Consider the following 22034-nt stretch of genomic DNA (forward strand, 5'->3'; position numbering starts at 1 on the left):
AAGAAGGACCTGGTCCTGGTTTCCTTATTGTCTTGCTGATGGGGACTTCTCCACCTGGGGTGGAGCCGAATTTGAATAACTCTTCTCTTCCATCGCAGAGGCCCAAAAGTCTTCCCTCTGCTCTGCCAGAGCTTACTCCACTTCCACTTCAGCTGTCCTTGAGGCTTTCATCTTCTTGGGCATCTGTGGCCAAGCAACCAGTCCTCCCTGCAATTGAGGGAGCTGGGGCACCAAGGATGACCTGCGTTACTCTTGTCAATTGCAGTTTGGCTTATGAAGTGTCACTAAGGTAATTGTTGGGCAATTCTAACATACAAATTGAACGGTATGTTTGCCATTTTTTCTGGACTGCAATCTTTTCAACCAGTTCCCCAAAGGTGCAGTTCAGCACTAAAGTGAGCTCTTGGTATCGGCTGTGGTTTGGTGCCAAGATCCCTCCATGAATGCCAAAATGCACGAGAACTCAAGTCTCCAAATATATAATAGCATACTAAAATGGGGTCCCTTTCACAAAATGGCAAAATCAAGGTTTTCTTTCTGGAATTTTACAAAAACATTTTAAAGCAATGGCTGTTTGAATCCATAGATTGCACATATTGGGGTCTATATTGATCATCAACTTTGAGTCTCACTCAGCCCAAGGTCTTGGGAACATTGTTTATTTTCAGAAAGATTTATGATTGTTAAGCACTAATCCAGAGCTTTCCAAACTGTGTGTCATGACATATTCATGTGACAGCTACAGTGTTATTTATTCATGGTGTTAGAAACTAATTGAGAATACAGTGTTCCCTCACAACTTTGTGGTTCACTTTTTGCGGATTTGCTGTTTTGCAGGTTTTCAATAAACTCTAAAAGACTATTATAAATCATAAAAATTACAATTACAACCTAAGAAAGGGAGGAAGGAGAAGCTGAAGGGAGAAAAAAGGAGCCCAAGCAGCAACAGGAGGAGGAGGCGATTTATCAACACACAATTGGCTGATAAAGACTTAAAATAGTGTATAACTACTAAAATAATGTATAAATATTAAAATAAATATAGTGTCCCTACTTCGCGGATTTTCACTTATTGCGGGTGGTCCTGGAACCTAACCCCTGTGATAAGTGAGGGAACACTGTACAGTTATAATGTATAAAAAACCACAAAGTTTAAAACTTGGCATTATACTAAAAAAATTTTTATCAGAAGCTGGCCACTTGGAGTGCCTCTAGTATCGCTGTGATAAGGTCCTCCACTGTGCATTTGGCAGGGCTCAGACTGCATTGTAGTAAGTGGTCTGTGGTTTTCTCTTCTCCACACTCGCACGTCGTGGACTCCACTTTTTAGCCCAATTTCTTAAGGTTGGCTCTGCATCTCATGGTTCTAGAGCGCAGTCTGTTCAGCACCTTCTAAGTCGCCCAGTCTTCTGTGTGCCCAGGAGGGAGTCTCTCATCCAGTATCAGCCACAGATTTAGGTTCCGGGTTTTAGCCTGCCACTTTTGGACTCTTGCTTGCTGAGGTGTTCCTGCGAGTATCTCTGTAGATCTTAAAAAGCTATTCCTTGATTTAAGGTGTTGGCATGCTGGCTGATATCCAAACAGAGGATGGGCCGGAGATGTCAATGGTGTGTCATGCAAACATAACAAGAAACCCCTGAGTCTCTGAAATAAGCAATATAAATTAATAGTTTTCATGAGTTATGTTGCATCCCCATACATTTTGTTATTACAGTTTATGTATGTGACCATCTCTCTTATAAGGGGTAGGTTTAACCTTCAGTTGGTTTAACTAAATTATTGTGTTGAGAAATGATGCATATCTAAAAATGTGTCACCAAAATGTTTGCAAAGCCTTGCACCAACCTATATGAAGAGTTGAGTGGTGATTCACCACAGAAAATCACCATAGCTTCAGTTTATAAAATCTCTTTAGACCTAAAACCATGCTAAATCCAGCAAGAATGGATGTTCCTGCCGTATTTAACACCATTGCACCACTTTTAAAAAAGAAACTATCTGCTTCAACTAAGTACTGTATTGGCTAAGCAGTGCAGATATTACTTTCTTGTAGCATATGATGTGAGCTTGCATGGTGATTATTTTTGTTATATGGCTTACAGTTAGAGATTTGAAAAAAATTAACCCATAAAGCCTTCCAAAGTTTCCTCCCCATCAGAATAATTGAAACTTGAAAAATAATGAAGAAAAAGAATTGATTTATGAAATCATATCTTTTGAATACAGTGTTTAATACAAGGTGTTCATGTATTTACTCTCTCAAAATTATTTCCACAAACTAGATAAGAGCAAGACTTGAATGTATGATAATGAACAGTATGTGATCATTGCAATGAGATGAATATTTTTATTATCATACCAAGATATAAGCAATATGATTTAAGTGCAAGCAGAGCCGGCCCAAGATAATTTTCAAGTGTAGGCGAACAGAATTTTGGCGCCCCCTCCCACAAACCAATCACTAAAAAATAAAAGCGTTGGATAAGCGAAAATGTTGGATAATAAGGAGGGATTAAGGAAAAGCCTAAATAAAGAACAACACTCTGAAAACAGGGGAAATCCAGACAGGAAACAATCAGGGCCAGGTTACACCTCCCAACCAAGGATACCCCCAGGGAGGAAGCAGCCAGCTTTGAATCTGCAAGGCCATTAAATGATAATCAAGCTGGCCAATTGCTTGATTCACACTTGCCTCAGACAGATAAGAGTTCTTTCTCCCACCCTGGACTTTCCAAAGATATATAAACCCCACTTACCTAGCTTCCAACAGACCTCAGAACCTCTGAGGATGCCTGCCATAGATGTGGGTGAAATGTCAGGAGCGAATGCTTCAGGAACATGGCTAGGCAGCCCGGAGACCTGGCCTCGAGGGCGAAGGCCAGAACAGGCCGCAATAGGGGAGGTAGGAAGGCCTCTTACCTGCTGGGGAATCTGGCGACCCGTCCAGAGGCAGGCAGCAGGACTGAGCAGTAAACTGGCGCCAAGATGGGTGGCCGCAATGGCGCCATGCAGCCACTTGGCCCGGCCCCACCTCTGGCAGATGTCTTTGGCCCCGCCCCGCCTCTAGCAGATAGGTGAGACAGGCAGGACACCCTCTCTGACCACTGTGCATGCGCCAAGCGGCAACCCGCCCATCTCGCTGTTTATTTATTTATTTATTTACAGCATTTATATTTTGCCCTTCTCACCCCGAAGGGGACTCAGGGCGGATCACACTACACATATAGGCAAACATTCAATGCCTTTTAACATAGAACAAAGACAGACAAACATAGGCTCCAAGCGGGCCTCAAACTCATGACCTCCTGGTCAGAGTGATTCATTGCAGTGATTCATTGCAGCTGCTCTCCAGCCTGCGCCACAGCCCGGGCCCACCGAGCTGTTCTGACCACCTCTGGCGGATGGGCAAGATAGGCGGGATGCCCTCTCTGACCACTGCGCACGCGCCAAGCTCAGGGCTGGTTTACTGCACGGTCCGGCCGCCTGCCTCGGGATGGGTTGCCAGAGGTCCCGGCAGGTAAGAGGCCTTCCTGCCTCCGCAGCCTGGCCGCCCCTTTAAGGACAGGGAAGCGATCCTGGCCTGCACTTGAGGGCTGTCTCCTCCCCGCCAAGACATCTTCCCAAGCCTCCATGGAGGCAGGCCAGGCTGCGGAGGCAGGAAGGCCATGCCTGGGTGGAGTTGCCTCAACAGCGCCCCCTACAGAATGGTGCCTTTGGCAACCGCCTAGCTCGCCTAACAGTTGAACCACCCCTGAGTGCAAGCCCGCTAAAGGAGAAGAAAGACTAGATCTTATTGTTTTGTAAAAACAATTACATTTAAAATTTTAAAAATGTGGCCTGGGTATATTAAGACTTACTTATGAGCAAACATTCATAAGCATCTTTTTGTAGAATAGTTTCTTTTAAAGAAACAGTTATCAACCAAATGATCAAGAAATTAGTTCCATTAGCCCAGTGTGGTCCAACCTTTAGTTACCCGAGGGCCAATCAAACTTTAGTATAGGAATGTGAGAGCCAGAAACATTCCAGAAAGAAAACTAATTACAGTGTTCCCTCACTTATCACTGAGGCTAGGTTCCAGGACCATCCGCAATAAGTGAAAATCCATGAAGTAGGGACACTATATTTATTTTAATATTTATACATTATTTTAGTAGTTATACACTATTTTAAGTCTTTATCAGCCAATTGTGTGTTGATAAATCGCCGCCTCCTCCTGTTGCCGCTTTGGCTCCTTTTCTCTCCCGATGTAGTGAGGGAATACTGTACATAATTAATATTGAATTACATAATTAAAATATGAATATTTAATTACATAATTAAAATATTTTTCCAGTAAGAAGGGCAAAGGCCATCAAAAATGAATTGATGGGCCGCATGTGGCCTGTGGGCCATGGGTTGGGATACAATGCATTAGCCCAAGGGGCATGTTTAGCAGCAATCCCAATTTCCATCCCTCTGTCTTGGTTGTGAGCCTTCAAGTCTTTTCCGAAGTGTGGCAACCATAAAATGAACCTATCACAGGGTTTTCTTCTCAAGAGTCGACCAGAGAGGGATTTGAACCCTGTGTTGAACTCTCAAAATTGTAGTCCAACACTCAAATCATGATAACATGATGCTCCCAAGTGGCTTAGGATAAGGCAAGGAGAAAAGAAAGTAATTGCTGTAGAGTTTCTTTGACATTCCACTGAAATAGCAGAAACATTTGAATCTATGTTATTCTTTGGATCTTCATCCATGAAAGCAGGAGATCTTGTTATTTCACAACCAACTGCATAGACTGAGCACTCAATTCTGATAATAGCAAGAATGTAAATTTAAAAAACTAGAACACGCAATGGAAAAATTGAATAGTTACTTTCAATTTTTAACCTTCATAGGTTACTACCTTTTTCATTGCAGAAGCCTTGCATGATGGAGACATTAAACAGAGCAGTGTACCAGGCGCTATATTTCCACAGCAGGAAAACACTGCACATTTGGCAACTCCACATATATTTTAACTGGGTGCTGGACACAATACTGGTACTGGCATATTAAAGTGCTTGTCTTGGATGGTACGTACAATCAATAGCACATGAAAATGGCAAATGAAAATTGGAATGTATCTGGCTGCCTGGGTGAAAGGAAAAGAGGGGAATTAAGGAAAATAGAGGAACTAGTGAGAAAACCATGGTGGAATAAGTGAGAGGCAGGAGGAGAAAGATTTGAAGATAAAGGCGAAGAAAGGGGTTAAAATGGGAAGGTAGTTGGAAAGGGCAGAAAGATAAGAGAAGAAGTGTGTGGGAATAAGGTGTTTAAGAAAAACAGGAAGTCCAGGATAGAAATAACAACAACAGTCATCAAGAGATCTCCCTTTCCCAGCCCTAGGTTGGAAAGCAAGATCCCAGCTTTACTGATAGGTACTTTAGGTACCAGCACAAACAACTCCCTCTGCATTCCTGATTGAAAGTAGAAATTGCAGGTGATTAAGATGGCTATCCTTGCTGAATGGGGTTGTTGTCACAAATACTCTACACTAAGAGCATTAATACAAGATTTAGAGCATAAGATATACATTCATTACCAGGCATACTAACAAACATGATCCTATCTCCTTTTATCTGAAAATAAACAAGATGAACTTGCTTATCAAGATGAAATTGCTTATCAACTGCCAAGAAATTGCTGAATACATGAAAGGAAATACCTGCACAATCACTGATCTAACATTTGCAGATTCAATTATTTGCGAGTTTGTTTTTGCCTCACCGCACCCAATCTCTAGGACAGAAGTGGTGCTTTGCCTAGAGTCATTAGCCCATAGAGATGAGAGTACACAGTTAAGGACCGCTCAAAACTTTGGCTAAGTTTGTATTTTTTATCTCTATGGAAAAAGGAATATGAGGATTGGGCACCTCCCCCTTTTTAGGCTGTTGCATGCTGTCGGAGGAGGGGAGGATGAGAGATTGCTTCTGCTCCCCCCCCCCCCCCCCAAAAAAAAAGCCAAGGCCACCACTTGCTGATTCCCTGCTTTTGGAGGACAAGTTAACACTGCCAAATATGATCTCAATCCTACTGACTTATCTGAAACCCAATGCAGTGTTGCAGATATTTCAGCATAGATTCCGTAGATTCAACCAACCATGACTTGAAAATATTAGAAAAAATACCAATTGTAATATATAAATCATATTTTACTTTTGTATTGTTTTTGCACTCATATTTTCATAAAAGATGTCCAGAGTAGCACTTTTTGAGCCACTGAGAATGTTACATCTCCTATCAGTAGCTGGCAAACTTGGGAATACTCAGCTAATTTTCCTCCCACCTAAACCAGCTTACAGGCTCAGAGAGTTTTAATGCCAAAGTACAAGCTTAATTCCATATAAGTGATTAGCTTTCTCCTGAAAATCCCAAAGAAATTATTTTCCCCTCACATTTTGATTTGCACTAAGTAGCCTGGGTAAAGGGGACACTCCTGTTCAAGGTAGCTTAGTAAAGTGCTTCTCAGCCCTATCTGATGCAGGGGAACAGTATTTTTTCCTAATGAGCACAGGACTGGACCCATATTTGTGCTCACTAGCTTACAATGGTTTCTTTAGTTTTATGGAAACCCAGGAAGGACCAATAGCTGATGGCTTATGGACTGGTAAGTCTCCATGGACCACTATTTTGAATAGCACTGCATATAGATGACAGGAAAGCAGCTTGCATTCTGTTTGTTCTTGGATAACTTATTACTGAATGATCAAAGGCAGAAGATGCAGTGAAGAGGCCACAGCTAAAGGGTGCATCTACACTGTAGAATCAATGCAGTTTGATACCGCTTTAACAGTGGTGCTCCAATGCTATGGAATCATTGGAGTTGTGATTTAATAAGGCATTGGAACTATTTGGCAGCAACAGCTAAGGACCATAGCATTGAGCCATGACAGTTGAAGAGGTGTCAAATTGCATTTATTCTGCAGTGAAGATGCACCTAAAGTAACCAGGATTAACAACAACTCTGCAAGATAGAATGCAACCAGATCAGAAGATGCCCATACTTCTGAGCTTCATAACAAGAAAAAGTAAAATCGTGTGTCTTCTACTCTCAACTATTCCAGACAAAACCAATAAGCAGCACTCAGTAAAAATGGCCTAGTAGACCAGATGCTGGCTTTATAGCTATGTCTCTTCCTAATAATATACACACAAAAATCATTTATAAAGAAACAGATCTAAATATAAGGTTAGGGAAGTATGAAAGAATATATAAAATAAACAAAGAAATATACACCAAAAACATGGAACTCTTACTGCCGGACGCTTACAATCAAAGAAGAATATGTTGCGCTGAAGATAAAAAGGCATTGTCAGGATGTGCAAGATAAAGGAACAAAGTAACTTGAGCCAAAATTACAGGAAAGCCTATCTATGACTCTAGTGGGCTCATTTAAGTGATAAACTAAAACGTCTGAGCATCCTAGCATCTCAAGCAAGTTCCTATCAGAACACAGATGAAGTCATTCATTAACTAATGAGCAGCTGGCCCTTTGAGGATCCTTTCAAAACTCTAAACCAGAGGTAATGCAGATGGTTTGAGAACAATAGCTTCAAGAACTTAAAGCAGTCAAAAATGAAATCCATTTTGTTCCCAAGCACAGTACTCTATCTTGATGGATTATTTCCAGTAATGTCACATGGTTAGTTTCATCCTATAAATAATTTCAAGAATATATTTCCAGCATAGAGAAATGCTTTGTGTGTTACAGGATAATGGACTTAAATAAAGACAGTATAGAGCTTAATAGGTGCTCTTTCAGATCAGGCAAAACACTCATCAGCACCAGTATCCTGTTTTTCAAACGGCAGCCAGCCAAATACCTCTATAATATTCACAAACAACGCATGAAGCAAACCCCCCTCCAGGTGCTGGTTTTACCCAGCCCCTGATATTCAGGGGCATTCTACCTATAAACAGAAATATAAATTGAGGTATTGCACTTGCAATAAGTGTCCAGAAATACATACACAAAGAAAGAGAGAAACAGAGAAAGAAAGGCACATTTTTAGAATTATAACTTATTTTAGCCTGTTGAAAATGGAAAGGCACTTAGCACAGGCTGGAGGCAATCCTACCTGGTTGATGAGTAATTGTATATAATGACACATTTACAGAAAACTACAACACATTCAGGTCATGCATTTTTAGGTAAACACTTAAGGATAAGTTCTGTGCCATAACTCCCCAGTGTCCTTTTCAAGCAAGCCTATTTTGTGAGGAGAACAGAAATAAAGTGGGAGGAGGCACTGTTGGGGTGGAGAACTGAATCCCCATAACAGAAGGCTGAGAAAAGATTAAGCAAAGCATCATATTCCTGCTCTCTAGTTTTTCTTTTCCTCCTGTGGTATCTGTTCTTTTTAACAAATAATACAGAGCATTACAGTACCCTGGAATGAAGATATAATTACTGAAAGATTTGCGGTATATGCTTAAAATATATGTGACACAATTTGTTTTTTCAGTTGAGGAAATGGAAATAAACTCAACATTTTGTATGCACCTAGTTCTCTTTCATTAGGTGATTACTTCTTTGAACAAATGAAAGTATACATGCAAGTGAAGCTGCCTATTAGAGCTGAAAATCTTTGCTATTCATTTGTAAACACAATATTGCCTGCAGGATTTTGTTATGCTGTAATTAACTGAGGTCACTCCCTAATGCCATCTGCCATGTCCAGCTGTTCAGTAAAAACTAGTGGGAGGTATATTAGATCCATGCATGTAAGGGCAGATTTCTTGGAGAAACGCACCCTTTACAATGCTTACCTTCAGAAAATTGAATTCAAGCAAGATCTGGAAAAGCACTGGCTTAAAAGAGTTATTTTCAATTTCCATGAAGCATATGGCAGCTGTAAAAAAATACAGGGGTACCATATCAACTTTCTTAACAAGCTAGTTTACACATTACATTAAGAATGAATGGATTTCAGACGTGTGAGACTTATTTTATTCTTTAAACTACAGCTTGGCTATAGCTCGTGCTGTGGAATCAAATGATACCGTTCTTCCCAAATCAGAGCACATACCTGAGAAACTTCAGCAACATAGGTCTCCATCTTAATGGACACCATTTGCATATGTTAACTGGGAAAATAGCAGTGTCAAAAGGGACAGGGACTTATAGAAATTGAAATAGGAAACAATGGGCAATTAGTTATTTGGCATTGCAATGTTAACTGGTTATAAATCGTCCAGCGGTTATTGAAAGTTCTTGTTATTTACAAGGGTTCATTTTTTAAATTATAATTGGATCAAGCTCATGGTCCTTGCATAGGACTTCATCAGATGGTTTTCCTCTTCTGTTTCTAGACACTTCAAAGACGGTTGAAGAGACCTGGTTGAGTGCTGAGAAATACGTATTAACCACATGTAGTTTGAAGATTGCCCACTTCTGTTGAATCATTTGCTCATCCCTAGAAACTATCTAAATCAACCATGTTTACTTAAAAGTCCATGCCCCTGAGGATCAGAACTTTCTAGTAAGTATGCACAGTATAGTATTGTGTGTACATGAGCCTTCAAGTCACCTGCTGATTTATGGTAACTGCATCAATTTCATAGAGTTTTCTTAGGTAAGAATACTCAAAGGTAGTTTTGCTTCTTCTGAAACATAGCCTACAGTACCTGGTATTCCTTGGTGGTCTCCCATCCAAATACTAGCCAGAGCTCCTTATCTTCCAAGATCAGACAGGATCTTGTGTCAAAATTCAACATTGATATTGAAAAACAACACTGTCTGAACTTTGCGGGTGCATCATTTTTTGGAATGAAACAGAGTGTTTGAGAATTGGGATATTCAGTGATACCAAGATGCTTGTTTATAAAGCCATTGTCCTTCATACTCTACTGTAGGCCTGTGAAACATGGACCATCTGCAGATGCCACTCTCGACTTCTGGAAAGCTTCCATCAGCACCGCCTTCAAAAACTCCTGCAGATCTCTTTGGAAGACAGGTGGCAAACATCAACGTTCTGAAAGAATCAAAGACCACCAGCACTGAAGCGATGATCCTTCTTTTGTTACTCCCCCTAACATCTATCCTCTAGACTGTTTTTCTATCTTATGTCCCTGTTCCCCGTGGTTTTTATTCTTATCTTTTTCTCACCCCAAGTTTTAACTGAGTGTTCATGCGGCCCGCCCTGTTATATTGCTTTTTTGATTTTGTGTTGTACTGTACATGATTATTTATTGTATTGTTTAATTGTATTATGATATGTTGTTTTTATATTTTGCTATATTGTATTGTCCTGGGCATGGCCCCATGTAAGCCGCCCCGAGTCCCCGTTGGGGAGATGGTGGCGGGGTATAAATAAAGTTTTATTATTATTATTATTATTATTATTATTATTATTATTATTATTATTATCCTCCACCATCAACTTCACTGGACTGGCCATGTTGTATGAATGCCTAATCACCATCTCCCTAAGCAGTTACTTTACTTTCAGCTCAAAAATGGAAAACAGAATGTCAGTGGACAACAAACAATATTTAAAGATGGGTTTAAACATCAAGAACTGGGAAGCCCTGCCCTCAGATGTTGTGACTGGAGCTGTTACTAAGGGTGCTATATATTTTGGGGAGGCACGAATAGAGGATGAAAGGAATAAATGTGCCTAGAGTAAGGAGCACCATAGTTGTGACTGCCTTCCATCTGGAAATCTATGTTTTGAAAGACCATGCAGATCCAAAATAGGTCTCCACAATCATTTAAAGACCCACTGCCAAGACTCTAAACTTAGAAGACAATCATACTCAGCCACAAGTGATTGCCTATGATGATAGCATTGCATGACATCTTCTGTAAAGATTGGTTTGGTTTCTGAAATTAAGTGCTCTCCACATACACCCAGACCGCCATTATTGCTCTTTCAAAGATTGGTCATATGCAAAGGTAGCCATAGCTCTCCTGTTTGAGAAAATCCTCCACAAAAATAGTGAAACCATTTTAAACAAATCATTAAGCCTGCCTGAAAGGAATTCCCTCCTCCACCTGCCTTTTAGCTCATTCATCAGCCAAGCCCCAAAAAGCCCTTAGGTAAAGACTGAATTGCCAGCCAAATCTCTTTCTACACCCTACTGGCTCTGTTCAGACAGCAGTAGCATTAGCATCATGTTTTTGTAAGCGTGCCTTGCAAACTGATGACCTACTTAATCACCCAACCTTTGGGCTGAATCTGTGTCACCGTATTGCGCACACTGATTTTTAATAGTGTATGCTTTCTTCCAATTTCCTGTTTTTTTGGTAACTATAGATTGTACAGCTGTATTTAAATTTGGGGCTAAAGGTAAAGGTTTTCCCCTGACATTAAGTCTAGCTGTGTCTGACTCTGGTGGTTGGTGCTCATCTCCATTTCTAAGCCGAAGAGCCAGCATGGACCATTGATACCTCCAAGGTCATGTGGCTGGCATGATTGCATGGAGTGCTGTTACCTTCCCACCAGAGTGGTACCTATTGATCTACTCACATTTGCATGTTTTCGAACTGTTAGGTTGGCAGAAGCTGGGGCTAACAGTGGGAGCTCACTCCGCTCCCCCGATTTGAACCACTGACCTTTTGGTCAGCAAGTTCAGCAGCTCGGCTGTTTAACCCCCTGCACCACCAAGGGCTCCGATAATTTGGGACTCCAATAATTTGGGGCTATTTCATAATAAAAAGCAAGTAACAAATGTTATAAAATAAACTGTTTAATGATTTCAGGGTTTTTTTTATACTTTTAGCATCACAATTTCTAGGAATAGCCAAAAAAAAGCAGTAGAAACAATCTGAGCAAGTATTGGATAATTGCTTTACGATTAAAAAAACCCACTGACAATACTCCCAGTAGCCTTTACACCAGATTGTTGAAGGCAAGAACAGCTGTATATTTTTCCCATTCCTAGCAAGTTATTTCCACATGCTTGCATTACCACCTCTTCAGGCTATCATCTGTAATCTGAATATTTGTCATCAAAAAGCAGTGACCTTAACTCATTTGCTCAAAGGCTAGATGAGAAAAAGAATTCTCTTGATCTGTATTATGCAACAAGGCAGCCTATCGGTGTTTCTAAATTCCCCCTGTGGTCACTATGAGTCAAGAAATTGCTGCAAAAGGTTTGTAATAAACTCAGGAAAATGCAGAGGAGTGTTGAAAGCAAAGCTTTCTTTTTCATTTTCCCATTTAATTGATAATTAATTTACTTTCATTCATTATAACTGTCTACCTATTTAAAAAAACCCATAAGAAGCTGTCCTAAGTACATCTAGTCCAGTACTGTCAACATTCACATAGAATTACGTCTTCGAGGTTTCAATTTTTTTCCCCAGCTTTGACATATGAAAGCCCAGGAAAATAAACAATTAAAAATTGAATAATATTTTCCCACTCACATTGGAAAATTTTAAACTTTATAACAGAAAGGGGGAAATTAATGGGATATTTTTAATTCTGCATTTAGTGCAGTGCTTTTAAAGACATGGTTTTCCTCCTCCTCAAGAATCCCAGCAATTAGCTAATATGAAGATTTTGAGACAGTCCAAAGAGTTAGAAAACAATCCCTGTGCTTACAATTAGATTCAAATCCAAGATGCATGAAAAAAGATCACATTTGGAAGACTGATTTTTGTCATTTTTAATGGAATTGAGTATTTTAAATGTTGAATGAAAAATTATATTCAAATATGCTTCTATTCCAAATATTGTGTCTAAATCAGGAATTGGGAGTTATATGGCCCTTCAGATGTTATTGGAGTACAACTCTCAGCAGTTCTAGTCCTCATAGCCAATTGTGAGGAATGCTGGAAGTTGCACCCCAGCTACATATGATGGGTTGCATACCATCCTAGAAACAAATACTACACTTCCTTCTGTTTATAATAAGTGTTGTGGTTTCTTTTTTCCCCATTTTCCAATTTACTTTTGTGATGGTAAAAACTAAGATCCAAGCAGATACCACTGGGTGTGACAATTGGTCTGATTGCCTTCAAAGTATAGGGTCTTGGCGGTGGGTCCATAGATGACTGTAGAGATCTATTTTTTTACAGTGAGCACATTGATTTCCAGATGAAATATGGTCCCAACAAAAGTTGACTTGACGCGCCTTCCTCTTGACACGTTTCTACCTTTCTCCCTTCACTCATGCCTCTTCTAATTCCACAGCACTGCTGGGAACAGCTGATCTCATTACAGCGCTCAAGGGCCAGGGCTTCCCAGTTCTCATTGTCTATGCCAGTTTTTAAGGCTAGCTTTAAGCCCATCTTTAAATCTCTTTTGCTGTCCACCAACATTCCGTTTTCCATTCTTGAGTTGGGAGTACAGTGATTGGGCATTCGGGGAACATGGCCAGTCCAGCAAAGTTGATGGTGGAGGATCTTTGCTTCTTCCAGCACACTGACATCTGTCTGCCTGTCTTCTCAAGAGATTTGCAGGATTTTTCAGAGGCATTGCTAATGGAATTGTTCCAGAAGTTAGCAGGGTATTTTGGTAGCATATAGTCATGGTTTCCTTGTAAATTAAGACTTTATCATTTTAAATTTTATAGATAGATGTGCCTCCAAGTTGCCTGTCAACTTAGCACAATCAAATATGAAAGAGTTTTCTTAGGCCAGGGATACTCTTAGGCGATTTTGCCAGTTTGTTCCTATGAAATACTGTACATCCTACAGTATCTGCTATTTGTTGGCAGTTTCCCATCCAAGTAGTAAGCAGGCCGGCCCTGCTTACTTTCCAAGATCAAATAGGATCATCCTCTAAAATACATCCCACAGTATCCCAGATATCCATTAGTACAATTTTATATGCCAAGTTATGACTAAAGTATTTTATGTTGCAGTAAATAGATTCTGATATACCTGCAACTGTAAACTTTAAGAATTGATATCTGTTACCCAGTTACCACCATCACCTTCCCATCGCTGTTTCCTTCAGTGTTCTATCTACTGCAAAAGCATCAATTGAGGGCAAAATATGTAAGCCTCCATGAAACATTTTCAGCTTAGTAACAGAGTAAAAATGAAGTGGCAAAGATTGTAGTGAACACTGCAGCAGAATGGATTTTATAATAAATGAGAAATAAATCCTTGTTTTTGTAAGATGGAAATTTTTGCTTGTTCTGAGTTCTCTTGCCTCTAGTCATACATGCAGTACCTATCAAAAGTGCTCTGCACTGCTGCCTTCTGCAATGAAACAACTATTTGGCAGTGGAAAGTTTGCTTATGAATGCAAAAACAAGATCAAAGAAGCAATGTGGTTTCTAAAGTAGAGCATTAGGACATGTTTCTTTAGCTACAAGTGCATCCTTTCAGTGTATATATTTTGTATTTCACAAACAGCAATCCATACAGTTAAGGTGGCTCCCCAGTTTGCAATACCGTAATTGCTTTCATCATTAAGGGGCAACAATGTGTGTTTTGTTTATCCATACCTCACAACCTCTGAGGATGCCTGCCATAGATGTGGGCGAAACGTCAGGAGAGAATGCTTCTGGAACATGGCCACACAGCCCGAAAGACATACAACAACCCCAACAATGTGTGTTTTCTAGGCAACAGAACACTCCCTTCCCTCACGAGCAATTCCATTATAATCTGCAACAGAGGAGGCCAATTTCTATTTTTCCAGATGTTATTGGAATGCAATTCCTATTACCAATAGGCATCTTGGCCAAAGTACTATAATTGGAGGCTTGGGAGTCACCCACACCTGATCCACAGTCAGGCAGTAGAAGTAATACATTTTACATGGTCTCCAAGGGATCTCATCTGTAAATACAGTAGAGTCTCACTTATCCAAGCCTCGATTATCCAAGCTTCTGGATTATCCAAGCCATTTTTGTAGACAATGTTTTCAACATATCATGATATTTTGGTGCTAAATTGGTAAATACAGTAATTACAACATAACATTACTGCTTATTGAACTACTTTTTCCATCAAATTTGTTGTATAACATGATGTTTTGGTGCTTAATTTGTAAAATCATAACCTAGTTTGATGTTTAATAGGCTTTTCCTTAATCCCTCATTATCCAAGATATTAGCTTATCCAAGCTTCTTCCGGCCCGTATAGCTTGGATAAGTGAGACTCTACTGTAGCTATATTTTGTGCTACCCACCACCTCTTGATTGGCTAGCCATGCTGTTGAGTCAGAATGAGTAAGACCTCAAACTCATTTTCTGGAGATTCTGATTACGGAACTACACACACTATAATGACAAGAGTCCTAACAGAGAATGCTGGAGAGAAAGACCTTTCCTGAGATATTATAAAGCTGCTACCATCTCCATGAATGTTTTACAAGCTGGTTCCTGACCGGACATTTTCAACCCATGGCTGAAAGAGAGATTAATGGTTATGTCTATACAAACATCCTACTTGGGACAGTAGCATAGCATAGAAGATTGAGTGCCTGGGACATTGGGATACCTGGGTTTGAATCCATCTTGGCCCTGGAAACCCCCAGAGTGACCTTGGGCAGGTCAACCCTCTTAACCTCAGAGGAAAGCTAGGGAAACCCACTTTTGAACCAATTCTATGAAGAAAACCCTGTGATAGACTTGCCACCACAGGAGTGATTGTAGGAAATACTGTTTTCTAATTAAACCCATGTCTGATAAGCGCAGGCCCAGTGGTTGAGACATTCCAGGAATCATCAGATTACAAGGAAATGTTTTTTTGTTCTTGATTTTTTTTTACTATTAGAAGCATCAATCTCTGGAGCAGAACACAGAGGACATGCTTCCAGACCTTGGCCAAAGGGCAGGGTGCCTCAGACCTTCTGGTAATGGTGTTTGAAACCTTGGAGGCTTGGATACTGCTGAAAACTTCTTAAAAACCAAAAGGTGCTGCTTGCATGCTGGTGCCTGGAACAAGAACTGAACCAGCAGGCACCCAAAGGAATGTGCTTCAGTTGCCCATCTTCAACTACAGGGGTTCACAATGGCCAGAGAAATAAAGTAATTTTATTGAAGGCCAGCACATTTTTAATAAGGTCTGGGTAGGGCCCATGTTTTTGTACTGTGGCAGCTCCAGAATGCACCAAGTACATGATTACTCTGGTCCAACTGATCGAGCCAAAGGAAATCTCTGGCATTAGGGCAGTTTGAGTTATATAATTTGGAAAAAATCAAATTAAATCAGGAAGATCTGTTTTTGATTCCATGGAATCTGACTTCTACTTTCTTCCTTCTTTGTATGAGTCTGAGTCATAAATCAAACACAGAGGTCACTATGGTTCAGGACTCATGCTTTGTATGCTGTACGTTAACTATGAAAAGGTTTGTCCATCAGAGGTAACCAGAGACCTATCCTTGTGTATTGCTTACTTAGCTATCTGTAACTTAGACAGCCCTTCCCACTGAAGGTAGGATAAGAGCAATGTGTTGGAGCAATGTGTCAGGACACTCCTGCCTCTTTTCAACCATGGAGGGCTATGCATGACTGTCAGAAGTAGTCGAACTCATGCGATGAGCGCAGTGCCTCTCCATGCTTGAAAAGAGGCTTAAGGGCCCCAGGAGGGGGAAATTTCCCAATGTGGTAAGGTGGTTAGTCATGTCCTGTGAACTTCACTTCATAGAAGGCACGTTTGTCTTTGGAAAGAGCACCAAGTCCTCATTCAGTGAAATAATAGTTGTCTGCAGTGAAGGATTTAGACCACTGAGCAGATTCCTGCTTCCTGCCTGGGGGAATCCTTTGTTGGGAGGTGTGAGTTGATTAATTCCAGACGTGAATCAATCAGGGCCAGCTAACACCTCCCAACAAGGCAGGAAACATTCACAGTTGCCTCAAACAGACAAGAGTCCTTTCCCCCACCTTGGACCTTCCACAGATATATAAACCCCACTTGCTTAGTCTCCTACAGACCTCACAATTTCCGAGCATGCCTGCCATAGATGTGGGCCAAACGTTAGGAGAATGCTTCTGGAACACGGCCAAATACAGCCCGGAAAACTCACAGCAACCCAGTGGTTCCGGCCATGAAAGCCTTCGACAACACAATCCCTTGACATTATTTTTAACTGCCGTGTTTCAATGCTATGCAACAGTGGTGGTTGTCGTTTCCCAAAGTCTTCTCTACCCAAGAGTGCAAAACTACAGCCCCCAGGATTCCATAGTCGTGCGCCACGGCAGTTAAAGCAGCGTCAAACCACATTAATGACGCAGAGATGCACACCAAGCCTCACCCGCGTCGGAATGGGATGCGTTTCCCGCCCAAACCACTCCAGGGTGCGGAGGGAGGCCAAGGCGGAGGGGGCTTTCGGGGCGTGGAGAAGGGGGCGGGGCCAGCTCGGGAGGCCCCGCCCCCAGGGAGGTGACGGAGTCAGCCGGGCGGGAACAAGGAGAGCCGCCGCTAGTTTCTTCTCTTAACGCTGGGACGCAGCGGGTAGCCAGCTAGCCATGCGGGACTACGACGAGATCATCGCCTTCCTGGGCGAGTGGGGCCCCTTCCAGCGGCTGGTCTTCTTCCTGCTCAGCGCCAGCATCATCCCCAACGGCTTCAACGGCATGTCGGCGGTATTCCTGGCCGGCATCCCCGAGCACCGCTGCCGCATCCCGGCGGGGGCCAACCTGAGCGCGGCGTGGCTCAACGCGAGCGTCCCGCTGGAGGAGCGTGGCGGGAAGGTGGTGGCCCAGCGGTGCCGGCGCTACAGCCTCCGCGCCCTCAGCAACCTCTCCGCCCAGGGGCTGCTCCCGGGAGACGTGGACCTGGCCGCCCTCGAGCAGGAGCCCTGCCTCGACGGCTGGGACTACAGCACCGAGCCCTACCTCGCCACCATCGTCAGCCAGGTGAGCGGGGAGAGAACGCAAGAAGGTGCTCGCACGCGCTGTAGCTAAGGGTAGAAACAGGAGGGGCTCGTGCACACTGGTAGCCAATAGGAGTCCTTACCTTGAAGGGGCTCATCGTCACACCTGCCGGCATTCCTGCTCACGCGCTGCTCTTAAAGGGACCCTCGCCATAAGGGAGGGAAGGGCTGCGTCATGGCAGGCAGATGGGGCCCTCGGCGCACATGCCCCCTCCCTACCCCCACCCGCGCAGCTGTCACGCCTCCGCCCTCTCTCCCTCTCTTCTGCTATGGTTGGGTCCAAGGATTGCAACGAGGAGATTACCGCTCTTTGCCCCGAGTGGAGCAAACCAAAGGCAGCCGGGGGGGGGAGGTGGGGAAAGGATGGGCTTTTGTCTCGCGCCTTCCCCAGTCGTATTGTGATAGTATTGTAATGGTGACCCTAACAACAACAACAAGGATATAAAGGCCACTTGAGTATTGTGATAGGTCTCCTCCTAATGCGGACATAAATAACGGGCATTCCCTGGGAGGAAAAGGAGAAGCGGGAGGGATGCGCGCGAGAGCCACGCGCGCGTCAGTCAGTTCGGCCCTCAAGGGACAAGCGCGCCGTACACTCTGGACTTTTCTGTGAACGTCGTTCTGCCGGAAGGACGGGAATGTCTTTGTTGACTGAGCCAGCCAGTGGTATCTTATCTTTCCTCCAGGCACAACACCTCGATGGCACGGCATACTCAGGATATTGACATTTGGCCAGTGCTGCTGAATGCTTTGAACTCTCTCTCCTTTGCATACTCTGTCCCTGCCTTTTAGTCCGACTGTCAGCATAGTACTCAGTCAGTCTCCCATCCAGGTACTCACCAGGGCTAACCCTCCTTAGCTCCCTGGGCCTAGGGATTCTAAAGCAGGCCTGGGCAAATTTGTGCCCTCCTTTTGGACTTCAGCTACCACAATTCCTCACAGTCTACCAGGCAGGAACAACAACAATAATAATAATAATAATAATAATAATAATAATAATAATGTGTTGTTGAAGGCTTTCATGGCAGGAATCACTGGGTTTCTGTGAGTTTTCCGGGCTGTCAGGCCATGTTTCAGAAGCATTCTCCCCTTATGTTTCGCCCACATCTATGGCAGGCATCCTCAGAGCTTGTGAGGTATCATCCTCACAACCTCTGAGGGTGCCCGCCATAGATGTGGGGGAAACATCAGGAGAGCCATACATCCTGGAAAATGCACAACATCCCAGTAATAATAATAATAACTTTTTTATATCCCACCATCATCTCTCCAAAGGGACTAAGGGCGTTTTACAAGCGAGACCAAGCCCAGTAAACAACAGAGTTAACCAACAAAAACATTTGAAAACATAATCAACAATAATAATTAAACAATTCAAAACAGTAGAATATAAAAACACCATTAAAATGAAGCTAAGCAAACCCCAGTGACCAGAAACCAGGAATATGGTGGACAGATCAGCAACTGGAGGGGGCTGGGCATGGGTTTGTGCAAAGCAGATTAGAGGGCCAGGAAGCAGCCAGGCTTTGAAGCTGCAAAGCTATTCAGTGCTAATCAAGATGACCAATTGCAACATTCACACATGCCTCCAACAGACAAGAGTTTTTTCTCCCACCCTGGATATATAAACCCTACTTGCCTAGTTTCCAACAAACCTCACAACCTCTGAGGATGCTTGCCATAGAGGTGGGCGAAATATCAGGAGAGAATGCTTTTGGAACATGGCCATACAGCCCAAAAAGCTCACAGCAACCTAGCCTATCAGCTGTTACGAATTGTGGGAGTTGAAGTCCAAAACACCTGGAGGGTCCAAGTTTGCCCAGGCCTGCTCTAGAGTATTAGTACTGTATGCTAAGTCCGAAGATTAGGCCCAGCTAGAGTAGAGTGAATTGGGATTTGCTGATCCTTTTGTTAACGCCATTGATCTGGTTCTTTTAAAGCATAGTGTAGTGGTTTGCATGTTACTCTACCTATGCCTCTGAAGACCAGGGTTTGATTCACCCCTCAGCCATGGAAGCCCAGTGGGTGATCCTGGGTAAATTGCACACTCTCAGCTCCAGAAAACCTTGTGACAGGATCAACTTAGGGCAGAAACAACTTGAAGGCACATAACAGCAACATACATAGATTTAACTCTTCATATTTGGCGCAACTACTGTTTTCCTGGTTTGTGCTGTTCACATTTTCTCAAGATAGCTGTTGCGATTGCCCACCAGAATGTTGCATTTAAACTTGCCATGCTAGAAATCTGTAGCACTTGAAGTAGGCATAGATAAACCACTTAGAATGCCATGTTAGGCTTATCTAAGGACTCTCAATGTGCATGTTAATGCAGGCAGTCTTCAAGTTACAAACATCTGACTTACAAACAACTCTTAGTTAAGAATGGGGTGTTAGACCTTCCCTATTCTATCCAAAACTATATTTATGGCTAAAGTAAAACTTAAAAATTGTACCTGTTCCAGTTTAGTAATATATTCAGCTTAAGAACAAACCTACAGAACCTATCTTGTTTGTAACTTTGGAACTGCCTGTAGTCCTGAGGCAGATCTGCTGACACTATAAAGGCTGGATAATGAGAGGATTCATTGAAAAGCCATAGCCCCCCCCCCCCCCCCAATTGAGTTTTTGATAGTAATTTAGAAAAAAAGCCACTATTATAAATATTTTAATATGGAACACTTGGTTCAAGGATTTCATGCAAAAATAATTTAAGAGAACCTCTATGGCTGTTCCCAAGCTATGGGCTTTTTGTAGAGAAATCTAGCTTTCTTTTTACTCTGTTGTGGTAGATAAACTTTACCCCTTAGTATCTGGTTGTGCTGTAGCTCCAACAGTGAAGAATACAGTTGGCTATCCATATCCATAACTTGAAAATGTTTTTTTAAAAATAAAAAATCCTCAACTTTGTCATTTTACATAAGAAACCCCACTTTACTCCACCATTGTGTATAATGAGACATGAGCATCTACAAAGGAAGGTTCTAGTATCAAGCCTCAGTGTAAAGCATTATATCACTTTAATTGTAGTTTCAGTGCAACCATACAGTATTTGTTTGGACACTTTATTTGAAAATCAAAGTAAAAATGGGTCAGAGTTATAAAGTACATGTTAATCTTGTTATACATTTAACATTTAAATTATGTGCTTGGTTTTTAAGCTGTGTATGTGAAAGAGGGAATCATGAGGGAATTATATTTTAGCTTATCTGATGATGTATTCATAGAAATCACAATACAAGCACATGCAAGTATGTGTGGTTTTGAATCTGGCAGGGATGATCCAAATGATTTACACAGTTTATTTTCATCAATTGATTGTCTTTAAAATCTGAAGTTGTAATGGACAATTTGAATTCCTCTTTAAAAGAGTCCTATTTATGCATACACATGAATTGTTCCTGTTGTATCAAGTATTTAAAGAATTGAGCTTATTTTAGATAGGTATTTAGATGTTTTGATCTTACAATTAAAAGCTGTATGAACATTATAACCATATCATAGTTTGGCATTTGGGTCCAGCACTCTGTTTTTTGGTTTCCCCCCCTCCCTCATTTGTTCCTTCATGTATGTTGATTGCCTCTCTGATTGCTTATTTGCATTAAATGTCCCCTTGCCATAATATCTAAGCAGGACAAACAGTTGGTACTCTGCAAACTATAATGAGAAATCATGGGCTGTGCAGTTTCTGTGGTTCAAAATGACTACACTATTGAATGTAAGTCTACAGGACATAAAATCTTTGAATATAGAACAGATGCTCTCTTATCCCCATTTTGTTCCTTGGCAACAGTAGTACTCCCTGTTTCAATTCTGCTGTGCTAGTTCAGATAATAGCTGTCTAGGTTTGCTAGCTGGGAGCCGTCTGTTGTCCATCAGGGATTATGACAGAAATTATTACTACAATAGCATCTTCTATCCTTTCATTTGCATTGTTTTGGCATTTGTCAATATTTGAACATGGCAAAGCTACACTATTGTTTTCTATCATTTTGCCACTAGTTTTTTGTTCAGGTTTTGCTTTGATTTAAATGCTTGTGTCAATAGGGATGAATAAAATTTTCAAAAGGAAGATAAAAGATAATGCTAAAAGCTTGGTCAATTTATACATTTGTGTGCATTGTCTACTCCAGGGCATGCTTTCTAAGATTTTCATGGTCTTTCTGGTGTTTTACATTTATCTGTGTGCATGGAACTATTTATAATACCGTAGTTCCTGATTTAG

The 22034-nt window shown here is 41.7% G+C and overlaps 1 protein-coding gene and 2 long non-coding RNA genes across 3 annotated transcripts in view; 1 reads left to right on the forward strand and 2 right to left on the reverse strand.

The window, feature by feature from the left end:
- Nucleotides 1–18359, reverse strand: part of LOC103277872 (uncharacterized) — a 35567-nt gene extending 17208 nt beyond the window's left edge. Inside the window, exon 1 of the long non-coding RNA XR_505728.3 lies at nt 17893–18359. This is a non-coding gene — a long non-coding RNA (uncharacterized LOC103277872). The remainder of the gene's footprint in view (nt 1–17892) is intronic.
- Nucleotides 644–17184, reverse strand: LOC134297110 (uncharacterized). The gene is made up of 2 exons (XR_010003856.1): nt 8795–17184; nt 644–1644 (listed from the first exon to the last, which is right to left on the reverse strand). It is a non-coding gene; the product is annotated as an uncharacterized LOC134297110 (long non-coding RNA).
- The window catches only part of slc22a4 (solute carrier family 22 member 4), a 75610-nt gene continuing 70809 nt past the window's right edge, over nt 17234–22034 (forward strand). Inside the window, exon 1 of the mRNA XM_003217390.4 lies at nt 17234–17792. Coding sequence (XP_003217438.2) covers nt 17403–17792 — 390 coding nt within the window. The 5' untranslated portion in view covers nt 17234–17402. The remainder of the gene's footprint in view (nt 17793–22034) is intronic.

This window comes from Anolis carolinensis, chromosome 2, assembly GCF_035594765.1.
Source record: "Anolis carolinensis isolate JA03-04 chromosome 2, rAnoCar3.1.pri, whole genome shotgun sequence".
Taxonomy (NCBI): domain Eukaryota; kingdom Metazoa; phylum Chordata; class Lepidosauria; order Squamata; family Dactyloidae; genus Anolis; species Anolis carolinensis.